This window comes from Anopheles merus, chromosome 3R (assembly GCF_017562075.2).
Source record: "Anopheles merus strain MAF chromosome 3R, AmerM5.1, whole genome shotgun sequence".
Taxonomy (NCBI): Eukaryota; Metazoa; Arthropoda; class Insecta; order Diptera; family Culicidae; genus Anopheles; species Anopheles merus.
In genome coordinates, this window is record NC_054084.1 from 28,157,095 (window position 1) to 28,183,439 (window position 26,345).

At 46.7% G+C, this 26,345-nt stretch overlaps 1 protein-coding gene across 4 annotated transcripts in view; it reads right to left on the reverse strand.

Annotated features, from left to right (window-relative positions):
* Positions 1-5,492: 5,492 nt before the first annotated feature.
* LOC121595861 (uncharacterized protein DDB_G0271670-like) overlaps positions 5,493-26,345 on the reverse strand; it is a 57,190-nt gene continuing 36,337 nt past the window's right edge. For all 4 annotated transcript variants that reach the window (XM_041920176.1, XM_041920174.1, XM_041920173.1 and 1 more), the window contains 6 exons: positions 24,904-25,754; positions 24,705-24,806; positions 8,484-8,592; positions 8,204-8,380; positions 7,719-7,832; positions 5,493-6,862 (listed from right to left, as the gene is read on the reverse strand). In XM_041920176.1, coding sequence (XP_041776110.1) covers positions 6,738-6,862; positions 7,719-7,832; positions 8,204-8,380; positions 8,484-8,592; positions 24,705-24,806; positions 24,904-25,754 — 1,478 coding nt within the window. In that variant the 3' untranslated portion in view covers positions 5,493-6,737. The remainder of the gene's footprint in view (positions 6,863-7,718; positions 7,833-8,203; positions 8,381-8,483; positions 8,593-24,704; positions 24,807-24,903; positions 25,755-26,345) is intronic.

Here is a 26,345-nt window from a genome sequence, read left to right on the forward strand (position 1 = left end):
GGATTGCCTGTGTCCGATGGTTGCGGGACTACGAAGCTTAATAGAAAAATGTTCACATGAACACCGGAGGGAAACAGAATGGAGAGTGTGAGTTTAATGCAAAAAGTAGTATATGGCGGTGTGTTCGCATGGCACATACGCTTATGGGACACGATACGCAGTGGACCAGCGAAATCAGAACCTTTTGAAGGTTGATTTATTCGCGTTCATTAAAATTTATACGCACAAAGCTGGGCGAGCAGAAAGGATATCATTGCATGATTTAAAAAAAAATGTTATAACATTTCCAGAAAAAGAGCATCGTTTAAAAATTGTAACTTCAGGAATTGTATTGCTTGAAAGAGCATATTTTATGTACGTAATGTAAATGTAGAGGATTTTTTTTACAAATTAAATTTTGATAGAAACGAGAAAACGCTTCATCCGCTGTTGTTAAAATAAAAAGCATTGGAATGAAGCTTTAAACATTCGTATTCAGCTACGTCTCTGTTTAATTCCTCATGGTAAGCGCCTTAAGGTAGGCAAAGTATAGTGCTGGCATTTCGTAATTCTACTACTTACTACTTTTCATTGTGTTACAGACATATGTTGTCTACAGGACAGGCTATAAAGGTAAAAAATAATGAAAATGATGAAATGAAAATAATGAACGCCAAAAAAAAAAAAACTAATACTTGCGAAAAAAGCGAACGAATGTGTGTATACCTTCAGGCGTTTTAAATTTTTTATTAACAAAACCAACAACACAATGGAAAATCTAGCAATAGCTGGGATCGTTCTGCTCAAGTTAACTTTTAAAAGCCCTTAATGAAAATCTTATAAATGAGTACAAATTATTGGTAAACATAAAAAAATAACAGTGGACACTTGAACTCATCTTGAAGCTTGCTGTAGCTTAAATGCACAAGATTGAAACACGCTGGAATCGAAACGGTAATCAAAAGCGTCACTAGTCAAAGTGTTATCATCCAAAACGTTCAGTTCGGCCCGTTAAGCTTCAAAAACATCAACATAAAATCATCAAACTTTCTGCCCGACTTTGCAAAATAATAACATCCTCATGTTAAACGATTTTCGAACCAAGAGGTCCACCGTTTTGATCATGTTTATCTTTAAAGTTTATTCAACACAAACACACACACACACACACAAACAGCTCCTCAAAACACTCCCGGGTGGATAAACACTTACGCCTTCTGGAAGCTACTGCTGCCGCTGCTAGACAGCAGTGCTCCTTGCGGGGTAGATCCAGCGCTGGAGCGGGAACGGCGTACCGCTCGGGTGCCAAAGATAATCTTCTTCAACACTACTCAATCGATGCTTTGGCACCGGAAGCTGGCAACCCAGTGCGGGCTGCTTGCTGGGATAAAACGGCGTGTCGATTAAATGATTATCTAATAAACAGAGCGAAAAAGGCACGGCAGGGAGCCTCCGGAAACCCGCTTAGGAAAACTTCCTGCCAAGCAAGGTGCCAGGTTTGTTTTGATGATCCCGAAATGGGCTTACTTCCAGCCCGAATGGCGCTGCCACACTTTGGCCAAAGAAGGCGGTCTTCATCGTGCACGGTGGTGCGGAAGAAACTTCATCGTAGCAGATAGCTTGCCAAGGCGGATTTGCTTACGCCTTGGCCCGGTTGAGCTGGCTGGCTGGCTTAAAACACTGCTCGGTGCTTTATTTTGTGGTCATCTGGGTACTCCACAGGCCAGTTGGCAAACTTCCTGTCGTGACGTTATTGTTACGGTATGAAAAGACAAAAAAGGCAAGACAACTAATAAAGCGTCGCCGTATAATTAAGCTACGCTTGAGCTCACTTTTGGAACAACTTTTCTGGGAGTCGTTTTGGAATCGGTTAAATCGTTCGGGTTACCATGCGAACGGGTTGGGTGATTAAAACCATTTACAGTATAAAGTATACATGCATAAAATCAAGTATGTAGCCTTGCACGCCTGACCGATCCGCTGGAGTGTTTGGAATTGGGTGTTGTTGGGGGTTAAGGATGTGGGTCAAATGCTTTCCCTAGTTTTGGGTGGTTTTGCATTTTGCGCACTCTGTTTACGAGAGGGTCAGAAACTGACCATTCGTTCAATCCACCCCTTTTTTGCTGTGATGCCTGGGCTTACTGGGGGAAATCGGAACATGAATAGACGAAGGATGACATCACACTATCTGTCATCCTTCTCAACTACAAAAAGGCTGGTGGCCACAAAGCCGATTAGTTTGCAGGCCGAAAGCACCGATCGGGCCATATGGTGCGGCTGCGGCAGTGACAGACAACAGATTCAAATCAGCGAGGCTCGGATAACAATGAAATTGAAAGTGGCAAGCGTCAAAGTGGCTATCAGGGGACCGTTCTACTGCCGGAGGTGAAGTGGGGACACGGGCTAAAAAGGACAACACAACTGGAGTATCGTGGTAATACGACTCTTGAAACCTTGAGGGTGAGAAAAATGTAAAATCTCTTCGTTCTATCTCTCTCTCTCTCTCTCTCTCTCTCTCTCTCTCTCTCTCTCTCTTTCTCTCTCTCTCTGTCCCGGTGGTTTTGATGGCTGAAAAAACGGCAGGGTGGAAGGTAGGACGAAAAACAAACTTAACCATTTTCTCTTTGACAGTTGATTGGCACAACTTGAATCTATATGCTAATCGGGTAACGTGCGTGTACCGGGTGTAAGCAACTGACGCTGTGGCCATTGTGGTGTCCCTTCTGCAGCACCACCGACGGTAACCACCAACACCCAGGTGTATTGGTTCGAGTGGTACATGTGTGTGTGTGTGTGCAAAGGATAAACTTGGCTGGAAAAGAGTGCGTGAGAAAAGGGAGATTCGTTTCACCTTCTGTCAAAGTCGGTTATTTGAAGCAGGGTGATGGAATTTCCGCAAAACCCGCACCCGCACCAACGCAAAATTGGGTGCCAAAAATAGGATCGTGTCTGGGTGAAAAAGAGAAAGGCACACTAAAAAAAAAAAACAAACAAATCTCCCACCCGTTGTATGACGGCACCGAACACCAGGTGGTGCGGGTGGTGAAACGTAGTAGTACATTATTTGGAAAGCCGGATCGGTCGATTCCCCACGTTGGGCTGTCTGCTGCGTAAATGGTGATGGTCTATGTGTGTAAAGTCAATTTGCACCGTATGTTGAAGCGTTGATGAACTGTAAACCGTGCACCATGTTGACGATATTTGCCGATCAATACTGATGCTGTACCGGGGATGGGGTGTGTACTACACTGTATCATCGTAAATATTTGCATAAAGTAATAATTTTATGACTACACACTCAAGAAAAGGTAAAAAAGCATCGTTTGGTTAAAAGCAGGTTAAAAAAGCAGGTGATTTTAAAAAAGAAATAATTATTCAAAATTCATGAAGTAAAACGAATTTCGAACATGTCGGCCCCTAAAAGTATGCAATGCATAGGATAGAACAAAGATCTGTTTAAAAAGAAGACTTGCATACTTTCAGGCGCTTTGTACGCTTGATTTGGCAGTTTATATGTTCAGCTACGCCTTTTCATTGTCATTCTACTTTGCCGTTGATTAAATAACACAGAATCAAAAATGAACAATTTGTTATTTTATTGAATTCATTGTATTTAAATTATTTTTCAAATGAAGGATAAATTAGGTTGCAAATATACTTTGAGGCAACATAATTTAGTTTTTTTAACTTAATGTAAGGAAACACAACACCATCTTCCTTTTGTTCCGTTACATTGTTAACATTGAGTATCGATTTTTATGCAAATGCGCACTGCACCTTTCTGCGTATCATCTGCGCGCTTTATTTTTTTTCAACGTTTTGCGATCAATTTCAGGGCAGCAAAATTGCTTGCGAAAGCAGCTTCCCCCGCCAGCAAGCGCTGTGCTTACGCCGAGACACACTTACCATTTTCGATCGGAAAAACCTCATAATCGATAAATTCACCGTAATGCCATTCGCCGGATTATTACATTATCACAGTGGCTCTAAAGTACGTCCATATCGTATCGTCTGCTTCGTGTTGTTGTTGTTCTGTGCTGTTCACGTTTCCTTCTTCAAATCGTCCCGATTATTATGCATTGGGATTGGAGTGTGGCCTTTGGCAGTCGGGTGGGGGAAAAAACGAAACAAGAAATGTATGTGTGTAGACATTTGGTGAGAAGGAGGGAGGGTCGAGGAACGAGTATGAGATGGAAATGGAAAGGAAAATGTGAAAATGTGTTCTCCATTACACTGCGAGAGGTACACTGGTGCTGGAGTCTTTCAAACCAGTGGCTGGGAGGCAGGTGTAAGTGAGTTTGCTGTGGAAAAAGAATATGTTCCAAAGTATCCTGAGAATGAGGCCGATTTGAAAGAGCTTCTTGGTGATACGGGAGGGTATGGATTAGAGCTGAGTGGAATCGGCAGCAAATGTAATGTTTTCGATGTTTGGGATATTTTTGGGTTTGTTTTTATTCAGCATTTACCTCTATGGTTCGTTTGCTTTCCAAACAGAACTGTTTTGGAGGACGATCAAAAGAAGTAGTATGGTAAGCAGAATGGCAAATTCCATTTTAGGGAAGTCGAATCACATTGTTAACATTTGCCACTGACGCTGGTTCATCGTTCTGTTCCTTTGTACGCTTGACGCTTGTCAAACGAATGCCAATTGGTACAAAAATATGGAACAGAAATAAAACAAATTGATATTCATTTGAAGCAGCTGGGTGTGTATTTTTTCTCATGATTTTAATGTTATTCTAAACAATAGAAACCGCAATCTGTTAAGCTGGAATGGTTTGAATGCAAAACACGAAATGCTTTTGCAAGCTATTTGATAGCACAAAAAGCATACATTTAGGGGCTATGTGAAGTGAATTGCATACTTTAAGGCAAAAGAAATTGGACGAACAACATAGCGAATCATCCTACAAGTAAACAGCCACAAACAATCATCATTCTTTCGGACGTTTCAATCACGCTTGGGTGGAAATAAAGCAACACACAGACTTAATCCAAATATATTTACCTTTATTAAACCGCTTTTATCTCACAGTGGTACACGGATGCTTCGATTTGCACCCGCAAAAGAGGGAAAACAGTTTGCCTGCTTGCCAAACCGTGGCGCTTGGTTGGCGCAAGGTGGTTTTGTCCCTTTTTTGTTCCTCCTTCGCTCACAGTTAGGGTTGTTCTTGTGTTATTTTTTGTTCTTTGTTCTCACCGCTTCGTTACTTCGTCACTGAATCCATGTGTCTTTTTTGTTGTTCAGTTGGTTTCAGTTTGGAGAATTACCACGGTATTACCTTATTACCACGGTGGAGAGTTTTCCTTTCTTTCCATGGCATCATTAACTGTTATTTGTATTTGGACATGCTCGGTTATTTTTTCTCGCTCTTTTACGGTTGTGTTGTCTTATTTGCTGGGCATCGTTTTTTACTTCAACTTTTTCCTTTCTTTTTATATACAATCTTCCTACCGTCAAGTGAACCAACCTTCTGCACTTTGGCGACGTGTTTTGTTGTAGTTCTTTTTAAGGGTGTGTGTGTGTCGGTGTAGTGTAGTTTTACTTGAGAAAGAATGCTTTCAGTAGTTCTGTTGGTTTGCTTTCGAATGTTAGTTTTCTTGTGGGGTTTTTTTTCATTTTTTTTTTGCTTTATTCAACCAGCACCGACTCTACACTTAGCTAACAGAGTTTTTGTTTATCATTTTCAACGTTTATTCTTCACAAACAACGCTCATCAAAGACGGGCAAATGGGTTTTACAGTTGGGGTTTTGTGTTTTTTTCATCGTTCTCGTTCCCTACCTATCTCGCTGTTCCAGCGCATCCTTTACCGTTTAGTTACGAGTTTCGTACTTTATCTGCATTACTCCATCGTCATGGAAAAGGAGTGTTTTGTTTTTGTTCTCTCCCTCTAATTAGTGTTTTAAATGCGTACCGTCCCGCTCAGCTTGACTTGAAAGAGTGGTTTTCTATTAAATATTCCATCCATGTTGGCTTACCTCGGTAAACTAATTTTAAATGTTAAATGAAAAGCTTTAGAAGTGAAATTAAATGACGCAAATCGAACATGCAGAAACTTAATTCAAGTTTGCGTTACTACCAAAACAAAATTTACCTCTGTTTCGTTCGTGGGATGTGGAATGATGTTGGAAACGAATCGGGCAATCGGGTACGCCTGCCAGTTTTAGCTCTGATGTAGTTTTTTTTTAATTTTATTTACTAGCTTTTACAAATACCATACAAAGTTACATCAAACGCTACGTTAAATTTGATTTATGCCATTTCGTTTACCTATATGTACAATGCGTGGTTCCATGCTGGGCTGTCCTTAATTAATCACACAGCGGACGTACGGAGTATCCGCTCCGTTGCGCTGTGCTCACTCGACCGTGAGCTAAACGTCGATCGTAATTACTTTACACAAAACAGCAACCCCTTTGCCACCAGGGTTCTGTGAGCGGGTCAGCTGTTTTAATGTGTACATTCAACATGGCTCGATTTGTATTCGTCTAGTTTTTTGTTTTGTCATTAGTCTCTCCTCCCGGGTGCTCGAGCTTCTCTGGTGAACAGGAACCGGAAGCAGATTTCTCTGCTCGAGGTTCAACGTTTCGTCCGACTATCGCTTGCATCCCACTATGCTACAGCATACCTGTTTCTGTTTGTCTGTGTGTGTATGTGTGTGTTGCAGTTTTTGTTTTGCAGCTTCCGTCCCATCCGCCGTTCTACGTACAGCGGCGCTTTAGTCGCTGGCATCGCTGGCCTCCTTGTGCAGTGAACTCAATGCATATTTAAGACGAAATTGATGACCTGATATGTTACAACTGCCAGCGGCAGATGAATGTGTGACGCCACCAGGACCGCATTCCCATGGTCACCGTGCTGCATGGCGGCCGGGTTTTCACCTGCACCCGTGTTTGTGTGTGTGTGTGCGTGATATGACAGTGGGAAAGAGAGAAAGAAAGAAAAAGGCATACCATGAGAGTTTTGCTGGTGGCGAGGTTTGTCAGGGAAGGGAGAAAATGCCCCATGGAAACACATTTTATCAGAATGCACTGACAAACTCATTGTATGGGAAAGGTTGACACCAGCAACCGGGGAACAAAAGGTTCCCGATGAGTGTTTTACGTCATAGCATTATGCAATGGTTTAAAAAAATCAATATCATCGTGGCAAAATATTAGTTAGGGAATGAAAAATTTAAAGTAAAAGCTATGATTTAATGGGAATATTCGAGGAACAAATTTAAAATTCTTTTATCAGACTATCAAGCTAGACACGAATGACGGGCTGTAATTCCATAAGGTTGCAAAGAAAATGTTTCATAACCACTCCTGAATGTATGCAATAGAGCAATTGTCTATAGCTCGTTGCCAACCACACACATAGTATACATTTAGGCGCTGCAGGAACAATAATGTCTTCGCAAGTGCTAACTCGGAAGGATAAAAACTCGAGTTTTGAACAATGTTTCATATATGAAAAGATTTACCGTCATTATTAAGAGGGAATTGAATTATCCAGGAGTAAAAATCTGACTGCTATGTTAAATAATTTTTAGACGATGAAGCGATCTATGACGGTAATGTTTTGTAGAAACATGTAGAAACATTTTGAGCGAACTATCTCAATGGAGCAGACGCAAGTAAAACTCTCCGACATGTCCCATTCCCTTCGTTAATTGAAATTTGTTGGTCAAAAACATTTTTTTACTGTATTCATTCAAGCACCAGCATGTAGTGCTGGTTTACCTTTACTTACCGTTCAGAATATGCACCAGCGTAGAAGCAGCGACAGCGTTGTTCGAAACGCACGAATAGTTCCCCGAGTTGAGTGTATTCGTGTGTGAAATGACAAGCTCCGAGTACCGATTGTCTGTGGGACGAAAACAAAAAAAAAAAGCAGAGCAGACACCAGAGCAGAGAGAATGTGTTAAAAAGATAGAAGCTTAAGGAGCAGCGTGAAGGAAAACTGCATGCGAATGTGAAGTTGCCGTACGGTTGGGTGCTGGCATTGCTTTATGCACCGTTGAAACGGAACATACATATATTCAGTCAGCAAAAAGCTGCACAGATTGAACCTCACCCCTCGCATACATATCTGTATTCAAATTTGAATTTACATAAAGAGGTTACTATGGTGTAAGTTTATCGTTTTGTCTGTGTGTGTGTGTTTAAGAATCACAACCTTTTTGCATTCGCTGTTGATAAAGGATAATGTGAGGCGGGTGGCCGCAACCTACTTACCCGCCTCCGTTGACACGTTCACGCCCCGGTGCGCATCGTAGTTAATCATGCGATTGTTGTGATACCAGAATATGTACAGCGGTGGCTCGTTGCTTTGCACGACGCGACACGTTAACCGGAGCATCGAGCCCGGTTTGAGATACTTTTCCGACGGTCCAAAAATCTCTGCCTTTGCCTCTGCGGAACGAGAGAAGCGGAAGCAGGAAAGGGAGAAAGGGAACGAATGTGATAAATGGAATGCTGGTGGTGCTGATGGCACCAACGGCTGGGTGCTACTTACCAACCACGTCCAGCTTGACGAAGATTGACGTCGGCGGATGGGTCGAAACCTGACACTCGTACAGCCCGGCGTCCCGCAGCTGGACGTACTTGATCTGCAGTGGCCATTCCTGGTGGTGGAGAGAAGGGAAGGTAGAAAGGTGCTTTGGTTCAGTTATTGATGAAAATGGATTTTTTCGCAACGAAATCATTGATTTGCGCTAGAGTCAAAATGAGTAATTTTTTGAAAAGGTGTGTTTTGTCAATTTGGAATAGGTTCAACGAACCCATTATTTTCTTTTTATTGTGCTGAAATACTTAAGAAGCTACATTAGAGCAATAACAAGCATGCGACGTAATGCATATTGCATAATGTTTGGCTGCCCCTAAATTGCTTAAGCGCCTGAATGTAGGCTTTCATTTCATTGTCTGGCTGTTTCTGGTACGATCGCTACAGAACCTTTTATTCATACTATTTTGTTTGTATTTTTTATCAATTTGTTTGAACCGTTGCACTGTAAAATACAAAACCTTTAAACATAAAATATTTTGTACCAATTTGGGGCTAGACAAAAAAAAACCTTTTTAGCTGAAGAATTATACTTGTGCTTGAAATCAATTTACAGCAATGTTTTTGCCATTGCAATAGCTTCAAAGAGTTGTTGCTCCGTTGGCAAAATCCAATGCGCGTGACTGCAATAAAACCAGATTCACCGTCATGTTTTGATTTTCTCTTCTAAAATAATAAACTTTGCCACCACCGGCCACAAATGGTTATAGCTCAATTCATCAGCAAGGTCGTAGAATCGATTGATGTGATTGTATTGACCATGCATATTGAGATCCATTGCTGGCAATATTTCGGTTTTGATGTTTCAGCGTACGGTTCGCTAGCCGACAAAAAAAAAAAAAAAAACGACAATAACCATCAATCCCTGAAGCCATAGCCGAGTTCTAGCCACGCGTACTCTCTGTCGGCCGTCCGATTGTTCCATCAATCCTGTCGGACATTATTCGTCGGAGCGGATCGATATTTTGCTCGCAGCAATAGTCTATGCCGGTCACGACTTAGCGCGCCTACCGCGAGGGCGCCTTTAAACGATGACCAATGGGACATTATTGCTCTCCACGCCTTCAACGTGGAACGTGTTTTCTTCGTAGCCCCATTGTGCTATTATCCGCTTCCTCCAAAGGCTTCCTCCCCCTGTTGGGTCGCTCGGTGCCCGGGAGGGGAAGAGGGCGATAAAAGCAAAACTTTATTGACCAACATGGCAAGCGGGCAGACACGACGAGCGGTGGACGAATACGAAAATTAGCTCAATTGGGTCTCCCGGGGTGCAATGGGTACCGTCCCGGTCGTTTAGGGAACTAATGGTCCTGCTTCGGTCGTGCCCGTTTCCTCCCAAGAATTGGTCCCCACAAAATTTTGCGTGCTTGGGGGGTGGGGGAGCGTACAAACGAAATCGAAGGAAGAAAAAAAAAGTCTTATAACAAATTCATCTTCTTTGAATGCTTCCGGTGAACGCGTGCTAGTGAAACCATCCTATAAAACCTACCCCAACAACTTACCCACACTGAAACGGGGAAGGTCAACAAAAAGAAAAAAAGTCCTCCAAAATTGACTACCACAGCCTACGCCAACCTCAGCCGGCGCTAAAAGATTGATAAAACCGACCGCCCATGGAATTCCCCCATGTGAATTCAACAGAATATTGTCGAACGTGGCAGCAGCGTGCTTTTCTCGTGCTTCAATATCCCGCCCCTCGAGTCACGCGACCGTTTCTTCCCAGTAATTACCGGCGACGTGCCAAAAACAAATAGCTACCAATGTTTCGCAAAAGAAAGCATATTCCGCTGCCTCGCCAGGTAATGCGGAAGCGCTACGGAAGCAGCACATTTCCCGGGAGAGGTTAGACGCTTAAAGGAGGAACGCGACGGTACGTGGTGATGGGCAGGGAAGAGATGGGGGATAATGTTCCAGGAAAGACGTACAGTGAGTGTTGGATTTTGAGATAGGCAGAACACACCCGCGAGTTAGGCAAAGAATTAACAACGCCTATGCATAGGCAACACGCATTACATGTATTTTCCCATTAGACAGAATTCCCATTTAGACCAGTTCAATCCCAAAGAATCCAGTTGGAATATAGCCAACTTAACAGGATTTAAACAGGAAAATGTATGTATCGCTAACGGAGCACGTCGGCTCCTGATAAGAACCCCCCAGAAATCACCAATAAATCAAGTTAGAATTCCAGTATTAATTACTAAGTTCTTTCTTCAACTTTTTGATGAGCATTGCTCTTTTAGAGAAATTCGATTTTCTATAAGAGTGGCAAGACCGCGGTAGGAAATTCCGTAGTTAGTGAAGCGGAGTTTTCCTTCGAGGTGCCAGCCTTTTTAAAGGCTTTTGCTCGGGAGTTCTGCTCCCACGAAATACAGTCCACACGACGGAGTAGGCCGTAGCAACCTACATTTTGGTCCTTCGAACCGGATTACGCAACCAGAATCGTTCATCCTCGGCAATCGGACGGATTGCATCTTCGGCAACAAGGGTTGCATCTTCGACGGACAACCGGGCGGGTTGGTCCCATCCTCGGCAATCGGACAGATTGCATTCTTCGGCAACAAGGGTTGCATCTTCGACGGACAACCGGGCGGGTTGGTCCCATCCTCGGCAATCGGACGGATTGCATCTTCGGCAACAAGGGTTGCATCTTCAGCGGACAACCGAGCGGGTTGGTCCCATCCTCGGCAATCGGACGGATTGCATCTTCGGCAACAAGGGTTGCATCTTCGACGGACAACCGGGCGGGTTGGTCCTATCCTCGGCAATCGGACGGATTGCATTCTTCGGCAACAAGGGTTGCACCTTCAGCGGAAACCGGGCAGGTTGGTCCCATCCTCGGCAATCGGACGGATTGCATTCTTCGGCAACAAGGGTTGCATCTTCGACGGACAACCGGGCGGGTTGGTCCTATCCTCGGCAATCGGACGGATTGCATTCTTCGGCAACAAGGGTTGCATCTTCAGCGGACAACCGGGCGGGTTGATTTCATCCTTGACGGACACCCAGGCGGGTTGGTCCCATCCTCGACGGACACCCAGGCAGGTTGGTCCTACTTCAAGTACATCAAAAACAACAGCGATCATCGTCAATACGTGGAGATTAGACTTGCCAAATGTCAGTCTCACGTGCACCTCCTGTAGAAGAAGAAGACCAGCAAATCATCGAAGAGCAGGAAGGCATCGAAATGGCACAAACCAATGGTCAAGAAAGACGTGAAGCGTCGCAGCCAAACTCTTCAAAGTACATCCAAAGTCTACGCGCCAAACACAAAGGCTTATTCCGCAAGCTGGCAAACATAAACACCGAACAGAAAGACGACAGCATATCTCAAGTCCAACGAGGTATGCTGGAAGAACTGAAAGCGGTGCAGAGCCATGTCATGGATTTAATCCTCGAAGAATTGCCAGATGACGTAGACGAAGATTTGGCAAAAGACGAAGCATTCCACTCACTATATGCTTCTAAGGCAGCAAGGTTGGTCGTAATCGACAAAAAGCCATCGTCAGCTACAACACCTCCTGAAGTTGCATCATCATCGGTCTCCATTCAGCATCATCTCAACATCCCAATGCCGACTTTTGATGGTCTATACGAACACTGGCCAACGTTCAAGGCCATGTTCTTAGACATCATGAAGCGGACTAATGACTCGGATGCAGTAAAACTTCACCATCTCAACAAAGCGCTGCAAGGGAAAGCAGCTGGCATCCTGAACACGTCCATTCTGAATGGCAACAACTTCCAGGCGGCTTGGGACGTCTTGGAGAGGCGTTTTGAGAATCCTCGGCTGATTGTCGACAAGCACATCGCAGGATTGCTTCAGCTGAAGCATGCACCCCGAGAATCTGCAAAGGACCTGCGGAAGCTAGCGGAGACGTGCAAGAGTCATGTGGATGGCTTAGTGTTTATGAAGCAGACTATCGACAGTACCAGCAACCTCATCATCACACATCTTCTCAGCTCATGTATGGACGCTGACACAAGGAAAGCATGGGAGAGTTCGTTGGAACATGGAGAGTTTCCGGATCTCTTCAAAACTCTCGATTTCATCAATCGTCAATGTGAGGTGCTCGAAAGCTGCACGCCAGAGACGTCACGGAAATCAACAAGCACCAAAGCTTTCACCTCCACCACAGCTGCCAATCCATCGTGTGTTCTGTGCCAGCAGCATCATACTCTTCAGAACTGTCCAACCTTCATCGCGATGTCCGTAGTGCAGAGGAAAAGTAAAGTACAGTCATTGAAACGCTGTTTCAATTGCCTCAGCGCTGGACACCCGGTTTCGCAGTGCCGATCGAAATGGACGTGCCGTATCTGCAAGAAACGTCATCATCATCTACTTCATGGGGAGCAGCTTCCAGCAGCACCATCTCTTCAGCCTCCAGACGCCGCTGCAACATCTCATCAGCTTCCAGTCGATGCAGCTCAACCAACATTCATCGGGGCATCGATGACTTCATTGACGACAGCAGTGCCATCCACAGTGCTATTGTCAACAGTAGTGCTCAACATCACCGATCGTGCCGGAGTTAGCCATCCAGCAAGAGCTCTCTTGGATAGCGGAGCTCAATCCAACTTCATCACCGGCAGATTGGCACAGTTCCTGGAATTGCCGCGGAAGCTAATCAATCTTCCGCTATCAGGTATTGGTGGCAGTACAAGATCGAATGTGCGACATTCCATCGAAACCACCATCCATTCTCGATGCTCGAGCTATACTGCATCATTGGAGTTGCTTGTGCTACCGAAGCTGTCAGCAGACATACCAACTCAACCGATTGATGTCAGCCATTGGAAGATACCTGAAACCTGCATCTTGGCTGATCCATCCTTCAATCGGCCAGGAACCATTGACATCATCTTGGGAGCAACACACTTCTTCGAGATCCTGAGGACCGGACGACTCTCCCTGGGTGACAACATGCCAACCATTCAGGAAACTGAATTTGGTTGGGTAGTCAGTGGCAGTGCTACCATCACCGAACCCATGTCTCCAGTAATGTGTGCGGTGGCAACACACACGAACGAGTTGGACAACCTGATGAAGCAGTTTTTCGCCATCGAAGACCTGAGCAACACACCGAGCTGGAGCATCGAAGAACGAGCCTGTGAGGATCACTACACTGCAACCACCACACGAGAAGAGGATGGCAGGTACATGGTTCAGCTTCCACGCAAGCCAGAAATGATTGGCAAGCTGGGCGATTCAAAGACTATCGCACTTCGACGGTTCCTAGCGATAGAACGTCGACTTCAACGAGAACCCGACACCCAACGTGCCTATGTGGACTTCATGGAAGAGTACCTTCGCTTAGGCCATATGAGCAAGGTGGCAGCTTCTTCAAAGAACGATGAATCGTTTTATCTACCACATCATCCGGTCTTCAAAACCGACAGCACCACGACGAAGTGTCGAGTGGTGTTTGACGCATCGAGCAAATCTTCAACGGGTGTGTCTTTGAACGACACACTAATGGTCGGACCGACAATTCAACAAGATGCCACTTCTATTTTGCTGCGGTTCCGAACTCAACCAGTCGCCCTTACCGCTGACGTCACCAAAATGTACCGGCAGGTTTGGATTCATCCAAAGGACCGATCACTGCAACGCATCATTTGGCGAAGTTCACCCAACGATCCGATTCAGGAGTACGAGCTCAACACGGTAACATATGGGACAGCATCCGCTCCATTCCTGGCAGTGCGTTCGTTGCAACAAATCGTAGCGGACCATGGAGGAGAGTTTCCAGTCGCCGCAGAACGTTCCTGTGACTTCTACGTAGATGACTTCGTTTCCGGCGGGCAATCATCTGAAGCGGCGCAGATGCTGCAGCTGCAAACTGAGCAACTCTACGCTAGTGCAGGATTCGAGCTGCGGAAGTGGGCGTCCAGCGACCCATCAGTACTTCAGAACGTGAACCAGGAGAAATTAGCATCCAGCCTTTATGCTACCAGTGGATCGAAGGGACTTCTCGCCACCCTCGGTTTGATTTGGGACCCAGCATCTGACACGTTGCAGTTTAAAATCAACACCCCATACGTGATTGGGGCAATCACCAAGAGAAAGGTGCTATCGTGCATCGCCAGGATCTATGATCCTTTGGGCATCGTCGATCCCGTAAAAGCCATGGCCAAGCAGTTCCTCCAACGCATCTGGACCCTACAAACGGAGCAGCAACAGCCCTGGGGATGGGATGACGAGTTGCCACATCATCTACAAGGAGAATGGATCAACTTCCACAACCAGTTGATACATTTACAAAATCTACACATTCCTCGTGTAGCCATCAGGCCCGATTCGACATCAAGCCAGTTCCATTTTTTCTGCGATGCATCGGAAAAGGGATATGGCGCATGCTGCTACATCAGAAGCCGAGATGACAAAGGGAACATCACGATGCAACTGTACGCGTCGAAAACTAAGGTGACACCGATAAATAGCAAACACTCCATTGCTCGAATGGAATTGTGCGCTGCACAATTGGCCAGCTTGCTATGATCGGGTCAGATTAGCGGTCAAGCTCTCGTCTCCTGCAACTTTCTGGACGGATTCCATGACTGTAGTTCATTGGTTACGAGCATCGCCAAATTGCTGGAAACCATTCGTCGCCAATCGCGTCTCCCAAGTGCAACACTTGACCCAAGGAAGTGTTTGGCGGCACATCCCCGGAGTCGACAATCCAGCGGACTTAGCATCGCGTGGTTGCTTGAGCAAGGACCTTCTAGACAATCCGCTATGGTGGCAGGGTCCTTCCTGGATTTGTCTACCCGAGGACCAGTGGCCTGAATCACCATTACCATCATCATGTGAAGCAGCAGCAGCAGAGCAGCGAGTCACCACAGTAGCTTGTCCAGTTACAGAAAAACCACCACATCGCATCTTTACGCTATACTCATCATTCTCCAGGCTTCGAAGGATTGTGGCATATTGGGTGCAATACTTCAACAGGCGCTTCAAGCGTCGACAGTACGCGGGTATTGGACTTACAACCCAAGACCTACGGGAGGCTGAGGAAGTATTGTGTCGGCTGGCACAGCAGGACCAATTTGAGCATGAAATAAAGGCTCTTCAACATAACAAGCCGATACCTTCATCATCAAAGCTGAAATGGCTGCATCCGCAGCTAGGAGCAAACGGCATCATTCGCGTTGGAGGACGTCTATCCAATGCACCTCTACTAGAAGACACCAAGCATCCGATTTTGGTTCCCAACAACCATCCACTGGCGGAGTTATTAATGGACCACTTTCACAAAACTCGACTCCATGCGGGGCCACAACTGATGCTGAGCAACAGTCGCCAACGATATTGGATCATTGGTGGCAGGAACATAGCCCGACGTGTATATCATCACTGCATCACCTGTTTCCGAGCGAAACCTTCATCTTCAGAGACGCTAATGGCAGATCTACCATCAAGCAGAGTGACACCTCGTCGACCCTTTTCAATCACTGGGATTGATTATTGTGGTCCAGTATTCGTCAAGGGACCACATCGAAGGGCCGCTGCTACAAAGGCTTATGTAGCAATATTCGTTTGCTTCATAACACGAGCTATTCACATTGAGCTCGTGTCGGATCTCACCACAGAGGCGTTTTTATCAGCATTACGCCGTTTCGTCGCTCGTCGCGGACTTCCCGAGGAGTTGCATTCGGACAATGCAACGAACTTCAAAGGAGCCAACAATCAGCTGAATGAGCTGTACAGACTTCTGCGAACACCTGAACACCAACAAGGCATGCAGAGTTGGACGCTGGAAAGGCAGATCATCTGGAAATTTATACCACCACGCGCGCCTCATTTTGGCGGGATTTGGGAGGCAGCTGTGCGCTCGATGAAGCACCTTCTGGTTCGAGTTCTGGGAAACACCACTCTATCTTTTGAAGATATGACGACGTTATTGGCTGAGATCGAGTGTTGCTTGAATTCTCGTCCTCTCACCCCGATGACGGAGGATCCATCCGACGCAACAGCCCTTACCCCAGGCCATTTTTTGGTTGGGTCACATCTGCAGCAGGTTCCAGACGCCGAAACGACGACCGTTCCTGAAAACAGACTTACTCACTGGCGCCTCATACAACAGCTAAAACGCCATTTTTGGACAAGATGGTCCAGGGAATACCTTCAACAGCTTCAGCCGCGTTCGAAATGGATAAGCGAAGGACAAGAGATTAAACCAGGTACGTTAGTATTGATCAAAGAGGACAATATGCCACCAACGACATGGCCATTGGCACGCGTCACGGAAGTCCATCCAGGAAAAGATGGAAAGATTAGAGTAGCAACGTTGCGCACAAGTACAAAAATGAACATCACTAGGCCACTAGTTAGGTTGTGTGTTTTGCCTATCAATTAGAAATTATTAAAATTGTTCAATTTTAAGGTGGCAGAATGTTGGATTTTGAGATAGGCAGAACACACCCGCGAGTTAGGCAAAGAATTAACAACGCCTATGCATAGGCAACACGCATTACATGTATTTTCCCATTAGACAGAATTCCCATTTAGACCAGTTCAATCCCAAAGAATCCAGTTGGAATATAGCCAACTTAACAGGATTTAAACAGGAAAATGTATGTATCGCTAACGGAGCACGTCGGCTCCTGATAAGAACCCCCCAGAAATCACCAATAAATCAAGTTAGAATTCCAGTATTAATTACTAAGTTCTCTCTTCAACTTTTTGATGAGCATTGCTCTTTTAGAGAAATTCGATTTCTATAAGAGTGGCAAGACCGCGGTAGGAAATTCCGTAGTTAGTGAAGCGGAGTTTTCCTTCGAGGTGCCAGCCTTTTTAAAGGCTTTTGCTCGGGAGTTCTGCTCCCACGAAATACAGTCCACACGACGGAGTAGGCCGTAGCAACCAACAGTGAGTTTGCACGTACGAGCGGCTTTCCGTACAGTGGTTGACAGAGTGGTAAGAGGTATTGCATTATTTATGAGTTAAGTGAGGGGGCAATTTTTCCCAAAAATGTTTAGTTTTTTGTTGTTGTTGCGAATTATTTTTCCTTTCTGTGATTGATTTTGTAAGACGTCTAATATTCTTTTAGTTTCAAATGTAAGGAGTGGAAAATTTTCTAGCACTCACTGTACCGATTTTACTAAATTTTTCTATCGCTTCCAACACGTGTCGAGAACACATTTACATTCACGCAATAGCTCGTAGCTTCTTGACTTCCGCCCTATTGCCCCCCCCCCCTCGCCCCCCTCCAACAAAACAAATGCCGCAGCGTGTCTTTTAAAGCATTTAAACTCGACACTGGACTCGATTTGTTTGGATTTGCTTGTTTGTTTCGGATGGTTAAATTTATCGAAAGCAAAAGGCAATCACGTTTGCTAACGGCATCCACGCAAAAGCTTCCATTTGATGCCTGTGTGTTGGCTGATTAAACTGGTTGTGCGTGCTGGAATGTCTTGCCGAAAATTTGGGTAAGAAGAAGCTGGCAGTTAATTAAGCGAGGAGTGAATAATGGCTGGCTTCACGAGAACACAGCACAGCCGCGCTTCTCAATTAGAAGAAGTGTTTGAATGTCTTCGTTGGATTGTTTCCAATGCACTGTCGGCACGCGGCGGAACGATCAATGCTGAACAGCAAATGGAAAGAATTGGAGTCGGGAGTTTTAATTGAAATCTGAATGGGGAAACAGTAAGGGCCATTCGACTCAATAGCAGGATGGAATACGTGGCCATTACATTATTTACGCCTTATTGCTGCCAAACGTGCCACAAACGCAGTATAGGTCCGGATTGTTGATTAAACTAAAGCCGAACCAACCATTCCGCGCGTCGAACTCGCATCGTTTTCTGCTGCACTGCTACATGTGCTTGAAGCATGCGAGCCATTGCTCACCTTTTCCGAACGTTCCACACGCTCACTCGCTAGCTGCAAATGGACGGCATAAGACTATGGGAACCCATGCCACGGTCACACCCACCGACAGGCGAATACGAACCGAGGCTGAAATTTATTACAACCGATTCACGGTGAATGATGGGCGTTGCGCTTCCGCCTCGATGCAGCTGCGGTTTTGGGCAGCTAAATGCATCCGGGTGTTGCAAAATGCAGCGTCCACACCGTTAGACATTTCTGCTGCTCGATTGTGTGTGCGTAAAGTGACGATGATGATGATGACCCGCTGCGCAAATTCGAGCAGTTTCCAGCGCAGAAAATGCACCAAAATCTGCGCTGGCCAGCGCAGATTTTGGCTCGTCTGACGCGCTGTTCTTCAGCGATTCCAGCGCTGGGTCGCGCAGTTCGGGCAGTTCGGGCAGTTCGGGCGGCGGCGGAGCAAAAAAAAAAAAAACGGTCAAAAAATTATAAAAAATAATGGCGCCCAATTTTTCGTCCGCTTCTTCCTCTCCTCTCCCTCCTTCACCATGGCTTGCCTTACTTGAGCTTCAGCCCGTGCCTTCCGCCGCCAGCTGATTGGGTGTTGTGGTGTATGCGTTGATACTTATATGTGCATTGCGGTTATGTATTGTTATTGGTGGGTGTTAGCATTTATTAATTTGTGTGTGACCTTGAGACGCTGTGGGAGAAGCTGGATTGGGATTTAAAGTGTTATCGGTGTATTGATGGATTATTTTATTTCGTGCCGCTGCTGATGAGACCATTCGACGCCCGTGCCAATTGAGGGTGAAGAAGCCTATTTAAAACAAGCGTAGGAGAACGTCTAACACTAATCTAATATTTTTTTATTAGAACATGTGTGATGCTTCAACGACCTTCTAATCATGTAGCACGGTGTATAGTGGCAATATTTTTTTTTTGTAAAGTGCTGAAATCTGTCTCGAGTTTTGGGTCTCGACACACACACGCACACACACAGCGCGGGGAAAGTGACCGTTCACTCTATCATGTCGCGATCCCCCACCCCGCCCAGCGCTTTGGATGAGGATGCGCTACAAGATAGCTGAACCAGCCTTTCTTCCGATAAGGTAGCCGTACTCGCTCGTGCGGGAGGGGGGGGGATTTGTGGCGGGTGCGTGCTCGCGTGCGCGGCTTCGGGGGTGCGTGCTCGCGAGCGCGCTTTCGTGGGTGCGTGCTCGCGTTCGCGCGTACGTGCATGTGTGCGTGCGTGTGTGTGTGTGCGTGCTGGCGTGCACGCGTTCATGGATGTGTGTGTGTGTGTGTGTGTGTGTGTGTGTGTGTGTGGTGTGTGTGTGTGTGTGTGTGTGTGTGTGTGTGTGTGTGTGTGTGTGTGTGTGTGTGTGTGTGTGTGTGTGTGTGTCTGTGTGTCTGTGTGTCTGTGTGAGTTTGCGCGCGCGTGTTTGTGTGCGTTTGGAAACCCCAAAACTATTTGATTCTGATGCGTACATTTCCATCCGCTAAGGCTACAAAGTCCATGCATTTTCGATCTCGCTATCTGAGATACAACACAACCATTGGCACCACCATCTTTGCGATCGGCTATGCTGTTGGGGGTATTAAAAAGACACACGATCTAAGTAAACGTGCGTGTGATATGTTGCACATTTATTTCTAATTCAGCTAGCGGACGCAAGTGGAAACAACATTTTGAATTGAATCCATACAAACGAGGATTCTGGATTTGTTTTTTACGGTGCGCGTATGGTGCTGCACCTGTCCGTCCAGAATCTGGTGGCTTGTTGGTTTGGAGTAGTTATCATGACGCCGATTGGCCGGCAATGCCTTGGAATGGGTTCGGATTGGTAGGTTCTTGTTTTGGTCGAGTGCATTCCGTTGATATGTCGCGCCACAGCGGGACACCCGGCAGCAACAAAGTCATGACAAACTCTTCCCCGGTAAGGATGGCGCTTCAAAGTTCTTTTTCTTATTATTATTCTTGTAATTACGGCCTACGCGATCATGCCGGCCTTTTCAGGACTTGAGTACCGCGTAGCCGGATAGTCTCCCCTTGCTACGGCGGACGGTTCATACGCGGTTAGAACCCACGACGGGCATGCAGATGTGCGGAATGATGGCGGTGTCGCGGGCCCGCTCCTATCCAGCGTGCAACTTGCATACTGCCACACTGTCTCCTGCTCGATGCATACGCTGCAGGCAGGGGGAAGGATGCACATCCACGATAAAAAAACACGGCCATGAACCAGCGGCAGACCTAACGATAGGCGGACTAGGCGGTCGCCGAAGATCTCTAGTCTGTAGTATGCCGTATGTCTACAAGTGGACAGATTATTAGCGACAAGGGCCCCCGGAAAGATGGTCTTTAGGGCTCCGTGGCTGGAGAAAACCATTTGCACCTCCCCTCCCCCCATGGCGACTACAATTTTAGGGCCTGTGACCGATTATCGTAGGGGTCCCATGGCCACCCCCCTTCCCGCCGGCAATTTAAGTATACTGTTCAATCTCCCAACAGCTGTGTGCCACTACCCCCTCCTCCCTGTCATCAGTTACCATTGACAGGGGCCTCAATTCGTCTTTCCGCCTTTCATGAACACCTTCCTTTCTTTGACCGATGGATCATAACATTTCAGAAGAAAACACATTTGGCGACAGTTTTGCACACACACGCACGCTCATACCCTTGCGCAGACGGCTCAGCATATCTGTGTAATCTACAACATACGAAAGCAAAAGCTTAGTGTAACATAGTTATTCTTAATGCTTAACACGTTCAGATCGATGGCAGGCCCCACTGCCTGCCAGTGAACTTTCCAGCCTGCGTTCTAGGTGCTGGTGGAAAGGAAAGTTGATGAAAATCAGCGCCGGGATGAACGGGTTAATGCGAATTAGGATTCTGCACGTTGCACAGCAAACCCTCCATCGTGAGCTAGCGTTTCCTTAGTCATTTTTACATTGCAGCAATTGAACTTATTGCGCTTTTTTGGTTTGATTTGTGAAAGTACAACTTCATCGCCGCAATGTTTGTTAACGGCATTTTTGGCGCCACAACAGCTCGCGAGCATTGACCACACGCGAGAAAGAGATAGCGCTAGGGAGGGAAAGAGCACGGACGATGGCTGACAGCGATTGGCCGTCTGACACACCAACACATCCAAACCTTCGGCAGCGCGCTCAGGCGAGGGGAATGAGGCGGAGCCAGGGACGGGCAGCTCGACGAGCTGCTCGACAAATTTGCCGTTGGAGAGAAAAGGAAGGCATGATAAAATTCTCAGAACGCCATAACGCCTTCCGTCGCTTTGCACAGCGGGGATGATCATGAGCATGATGATTGAATTTGCACACACAATCTGCTGCTGGTAGCGAGGAGCACTAGAGATGGTTTGTTGAATAATGTAACCTAACTGAGGATGCGTGCCGTATACGGTCCGGAATGGATTTACCACTGAGCTCGGCGACGGGCGCACAGTGGACAACGGTGGTAGCAAAAGTGGTTAAAATGTGAACAAATTTTGCTAACGCTTTTTTGTGTTGTTAAAAATCGGGATTTACGCCCTAAGGTATGCAAAATTGCCTGACAAAACGCCTGAAGTTATGCAGCCATGCGGAAACGTAACGCTTTATTGCTCGCTTGTTTATACTGATTCGTTTAAAATGCTTCTTGCGCTGTTGCTTTTTCCCTTTTTTGACGGTATTTTTCAGAATGTTTCAAAAGATTTAAAAGACCTTCTGATTAACGAAACATTAAAATAATCGTTTGCCCAAAACGAAGAAATCAAGATGATTGTCCATAATTCTAGAGCTCGCTAACGATGAAACGCAGATGCTACCGCCTAGACCGTATTCCCTTCGAAGAGGCACATGAAATAGAACTTGTGAGTAAAACTACAGACACCGCAACGATTCTGGGAAAGCACCGTGCACGTCGTGCGTCCCACAAAGTGCTCCGAAGTGCTGTTGGGCATCGCAAGCGGGAGTGTTTTAAGAGCGAAAACGAATGCCAAATGGGCGCTGAAAGGTTCCATTGCAGTGGCGTTCAACCCAGCGCACTCGGCGATGGAAACGGATGGATGGTTGATTGATACGATCGTACATCTGGGTTGGATGGTGAACGGTGAACAGTTCTGCAGTGTGTGTGTGTGTGTGAAAAGAGAGAGAGAGAAGGAGCATCCAACAGCTCTTCTGGTACGGGGTTTTGCGAGTACACTTCATGTTCGAGTGAGCGGTAAGACTAAAACCACTTCCGTCCCTGCACACAACTGCGCACAAATGGATTCAGATGAATTGCTTTAATTTCCACCAGCACGTGTGCACATGTGTGTGTGTGTGTGTGTGTGTGTGTGTGTGTGTGTGTGTGTGTGTGTGTGTGTGTGTGGTGTGTGTGTGTGTGTGTGGTGTGTGTGTGTGTGTGTGTGTGTGTGTGTGTTGTGTGTTGTGTGTGTGTGTGTGTGTGTGTGTGTGTGTGTGTGTGTGTGTGTGTGTGTGTGTGTGTGTGTGTGTGTGTGTGTGTGTGTGTGTGTGTGTGTGTGTTGTGTGTGTGTGTGTGTGTGTGTGATAGAGAAAGGGAGAGAGAGAGAGAGAGAGAGAGAGAAAGAGAGAGAGAGAGAGAGAGAGAGAGAGAGAGAGAGAGAGCAGTTCCTGCACCGTAGTGAGTAGTGTGTGGAGCACTGGGGAGCACTTCCTGCGTGCGTTACAAATGACTTCCCATCTAGTATCCGGACCGAACGGGTATTCCGGGCTGCACAAACGTCTCAAGCATCTTTCATCTGTCTCTCGAGCCATGAATAATTTAAGCTCAACCGTCACCTATCACCACCAGGAGTACATTGGTGTGTAGAGGTGAGAGGGAGTGGCGGTGAAAAAACGCTGCTAAGACGGAAAATCGTGGCACAGCGTCAGCGTCTTGTTTCCGCACCAAGAGCACTTAATGTGCGCCAAATCTGCCAATTGTAATAATTTCGTTTGATGCAACCATGGAATGGAAGTGGCCCGTGTCTGGTTCATGCACACTTCAAGTGGCACAGGTTTGTTCGACGGCAGTTGTGCTATGCTGGTGACGCATGTGTGCACGGTTATGCTGCTATATTTCAATAAATTTATATTGGAATTTGGCTTATCGTACATCAAAAGAAAGGATAATCAATTCCCCAAATAGCTAGACTATACACAATTGTGTATTAATAAATTAAATACATTTCCTTTTGATTCCCATAGCTTGTGAGATGTCAGTCACATGCACAATGTTTCAGCTTCACTTGGGACGTTTCAAGGGACAATGAGATGATTATGAGAAATTAAACATTTATGTTGCAGTTGTTGCCAAACGTATCGTTGTGATCATATGTATATCCCAGTACAAAACATTTGAAAACGGCTTGACAACAACTTGAATTCCGTTTCTAGCAGAGTGAAAGTACCTAATCCGCTTGCACTTAGGCGTATAAGCCGAAATCTGCACCTCACATCCTTTGCAGAACTTTTTAGCACAAGGAAGTTGTGTCCCTTTTTTCAGAGATTATTTTCGATACGTCCCACTCACACCTTCGTGCCCTATGGGATCTCGTTTATACCTATTTCCGTGTAGCTTCTGAGCGTGGCTAGAAGCTCGACCGGGAAGGGATGCCATCATCCATTGCAATCCGCTCCAGTTCCTGCAGGATGCCTCTTTAAAATCCCATCGGTAGTTTGGCACGTAACACTGGAGGATGGCTCTCCGGCAGCCTCAACACGGCGGTATTTTTCGAAGGGGAGCTGTGGGAAAATCACGCCCGAATCGTAAACGTGGCTAACCGTAAACGTGGCACTAAAACTGCTTTACCATCACCTCGATACCACGTGTACGCTGTAAGATGTCAACCAGTGGTAAGATTCATCATACAGCGCTTAACACACGGTGCATCATACTGGAGTCACTTTGATGGTGAAGTGGGTATTCTCGCACCGCTCCAACATGCTCAGCATACGGGATACAGGGCATAGCTTGTAGCAGTTGAAGAGTGAGTTGGAGTGTGTGTGAGTGTGTGTGTGTTTTCTTTTGCACATGCATTCAAAAATTCTGTTCATTTCCTAATGGAATCGTCAGCTCGGATCGTTGAGGGCACACCCAGGCAGCAAAGCAGAGGGTGCTTAGCCCGATCAAAGAAACACCGTCACACCGTCTCCCAAGAGCCAAGCGGGACCTAAGTTCACGTTTTGTAATGCTGTTTTTGCGGGTGCTTGTAGGAGGAAGCAGCATTTTTTATTTTTTTAAATGAAATGCTGCGCTCAGCAGCAGAACCTCAAAGATCTCAAAGCAATGGAGACGCCTGGTCGTTCACTGTCGCGCGCGCACATGGCTACCCACTTACCTCGGTATCCTCCGAGTGGATGATGTTGAACCGCTCGTCACTGCTGTAGGTGGTGAAGCCGATCGTTAGCAGGTGATAATCTTTCCGCCTTATCCATGACACCTGTGCAATGCGAGAGGGAAAAGGGCAAACGTCAAGTCCGTCAAGCACCGGCCCACGACAAAAGGGAAATCCAACGCGCACGCACACGCAAACTTACCACGCCTTCGCCGATGTTGCGTACCGCGCACGGCAGCACCGCTATCGAGCCGACCTGGGACGCGATCGTCGTGTGGTTATCGGTTTCAAAGTACATCTTGCTGAAATTACCCTCGGGTGTGGTGGTCAGTTCGCCACCCTCGAGCCGGTTACCGCTCGGTTCCTGCTCCGACGCGGCCACCGGTCTACTACCGGCCGACTTTCCGGCCACTGCAGTCTTGCCGGTGCTGCTGCTGCTGCCCGAAAATCCCACCGGCACCTTCTGGCCCGGTCCAATCTTGGCCGACTCGGCACCGCCGCTCTCGGCGAGTATTAGATTGGCGCTAGAGATTTTGCTAAAACTACTGCTGCCTGCAGCGGCCATTCCAACCGGTGCGATGGTGGTACCCGTGGCCGCCACCACCTTCGACAGCGGTGGTGTCCTTCGGGAAGAGGGCGAGTCATAGCCGCTGGTAGTGGTGGTGCTGCTGCCGTCTCGGTTACTATTACTACTGCCAGCCGGGCCACGCTTGCTTCCCTCGAGCGCCGGCTGGGATGGCGTTACCTTGAGCGCACCCGAACCAACCAGCGGGAGCGTTTTGCCCCGGGAGCTGTTGGGGCTGTCCTGCACGAGTGCTTCGAACCGGGGCAGCGCCTCGAACCCAGGAAGCGCGGTGGCTGAGGGCGAAGTGTACGGACCGCCGCTGGCACTGGAGGGACTCGTACTTTCGAGCCAACTGCTGCCAGTGCTGCTGCCGCTAGTGTTGATGATGGTGGTGGTGGTTGTGCTGCTGCTGCTGCTGCTGCTGCTACTGGTGGTGGTTGTTACAGTGCTGGCGGGCGTGGTGCTGCTACTGGGTGGTGTGATCAAACCTGCAACACAAAGAGAAAATAGAAATAGCTTTATTAGCGATGCAATTGCGAGAAGATTTCGTCCCGGAAGAATGCTCGTTTGCAGTAGCAATTTAAAGTCATTTACGTTGCAATCTAAACGAGCGTCTCCCAAGCGTCTTGCTATCAAAGGGCTATCAATTTTGAAAAGCGGCCTTATCCTAGCGAAGCAGCAGCACGAGGCTTCACAACCCCTGGCCCATGATTGTATATTTTCATTTCAATTAGTGCTATTGCTCATCCCCGGCTTTGGCGCCCTCGGAAAAGTTGCGTTAATTGAAATAAATCTTGTGCAAGCTGGGCCTCACTTGCGCGCGCGTGTAATTGTTGCACGCAAAGGGGCCTCGGTGGAACTCGTGACTCGCCTGAAGAGCAACAATTTCCTCATCGATCATCGAGCGTCAAGCTATTAAAGTGTATGGTGTAAGGTGTGCCTGTTCTTTTTCTCTCTTTCTCTCTCTCTCTCTCTATCTCTCTCTCTCTTTCTCTCTCTCTCTCTCTCTCTCTCTCTCTGTGGAGTGTTTGTGAGGCGTTGTTTCTAGCTCCTAGCTCCTCATCTTTTGCCGGTAACGG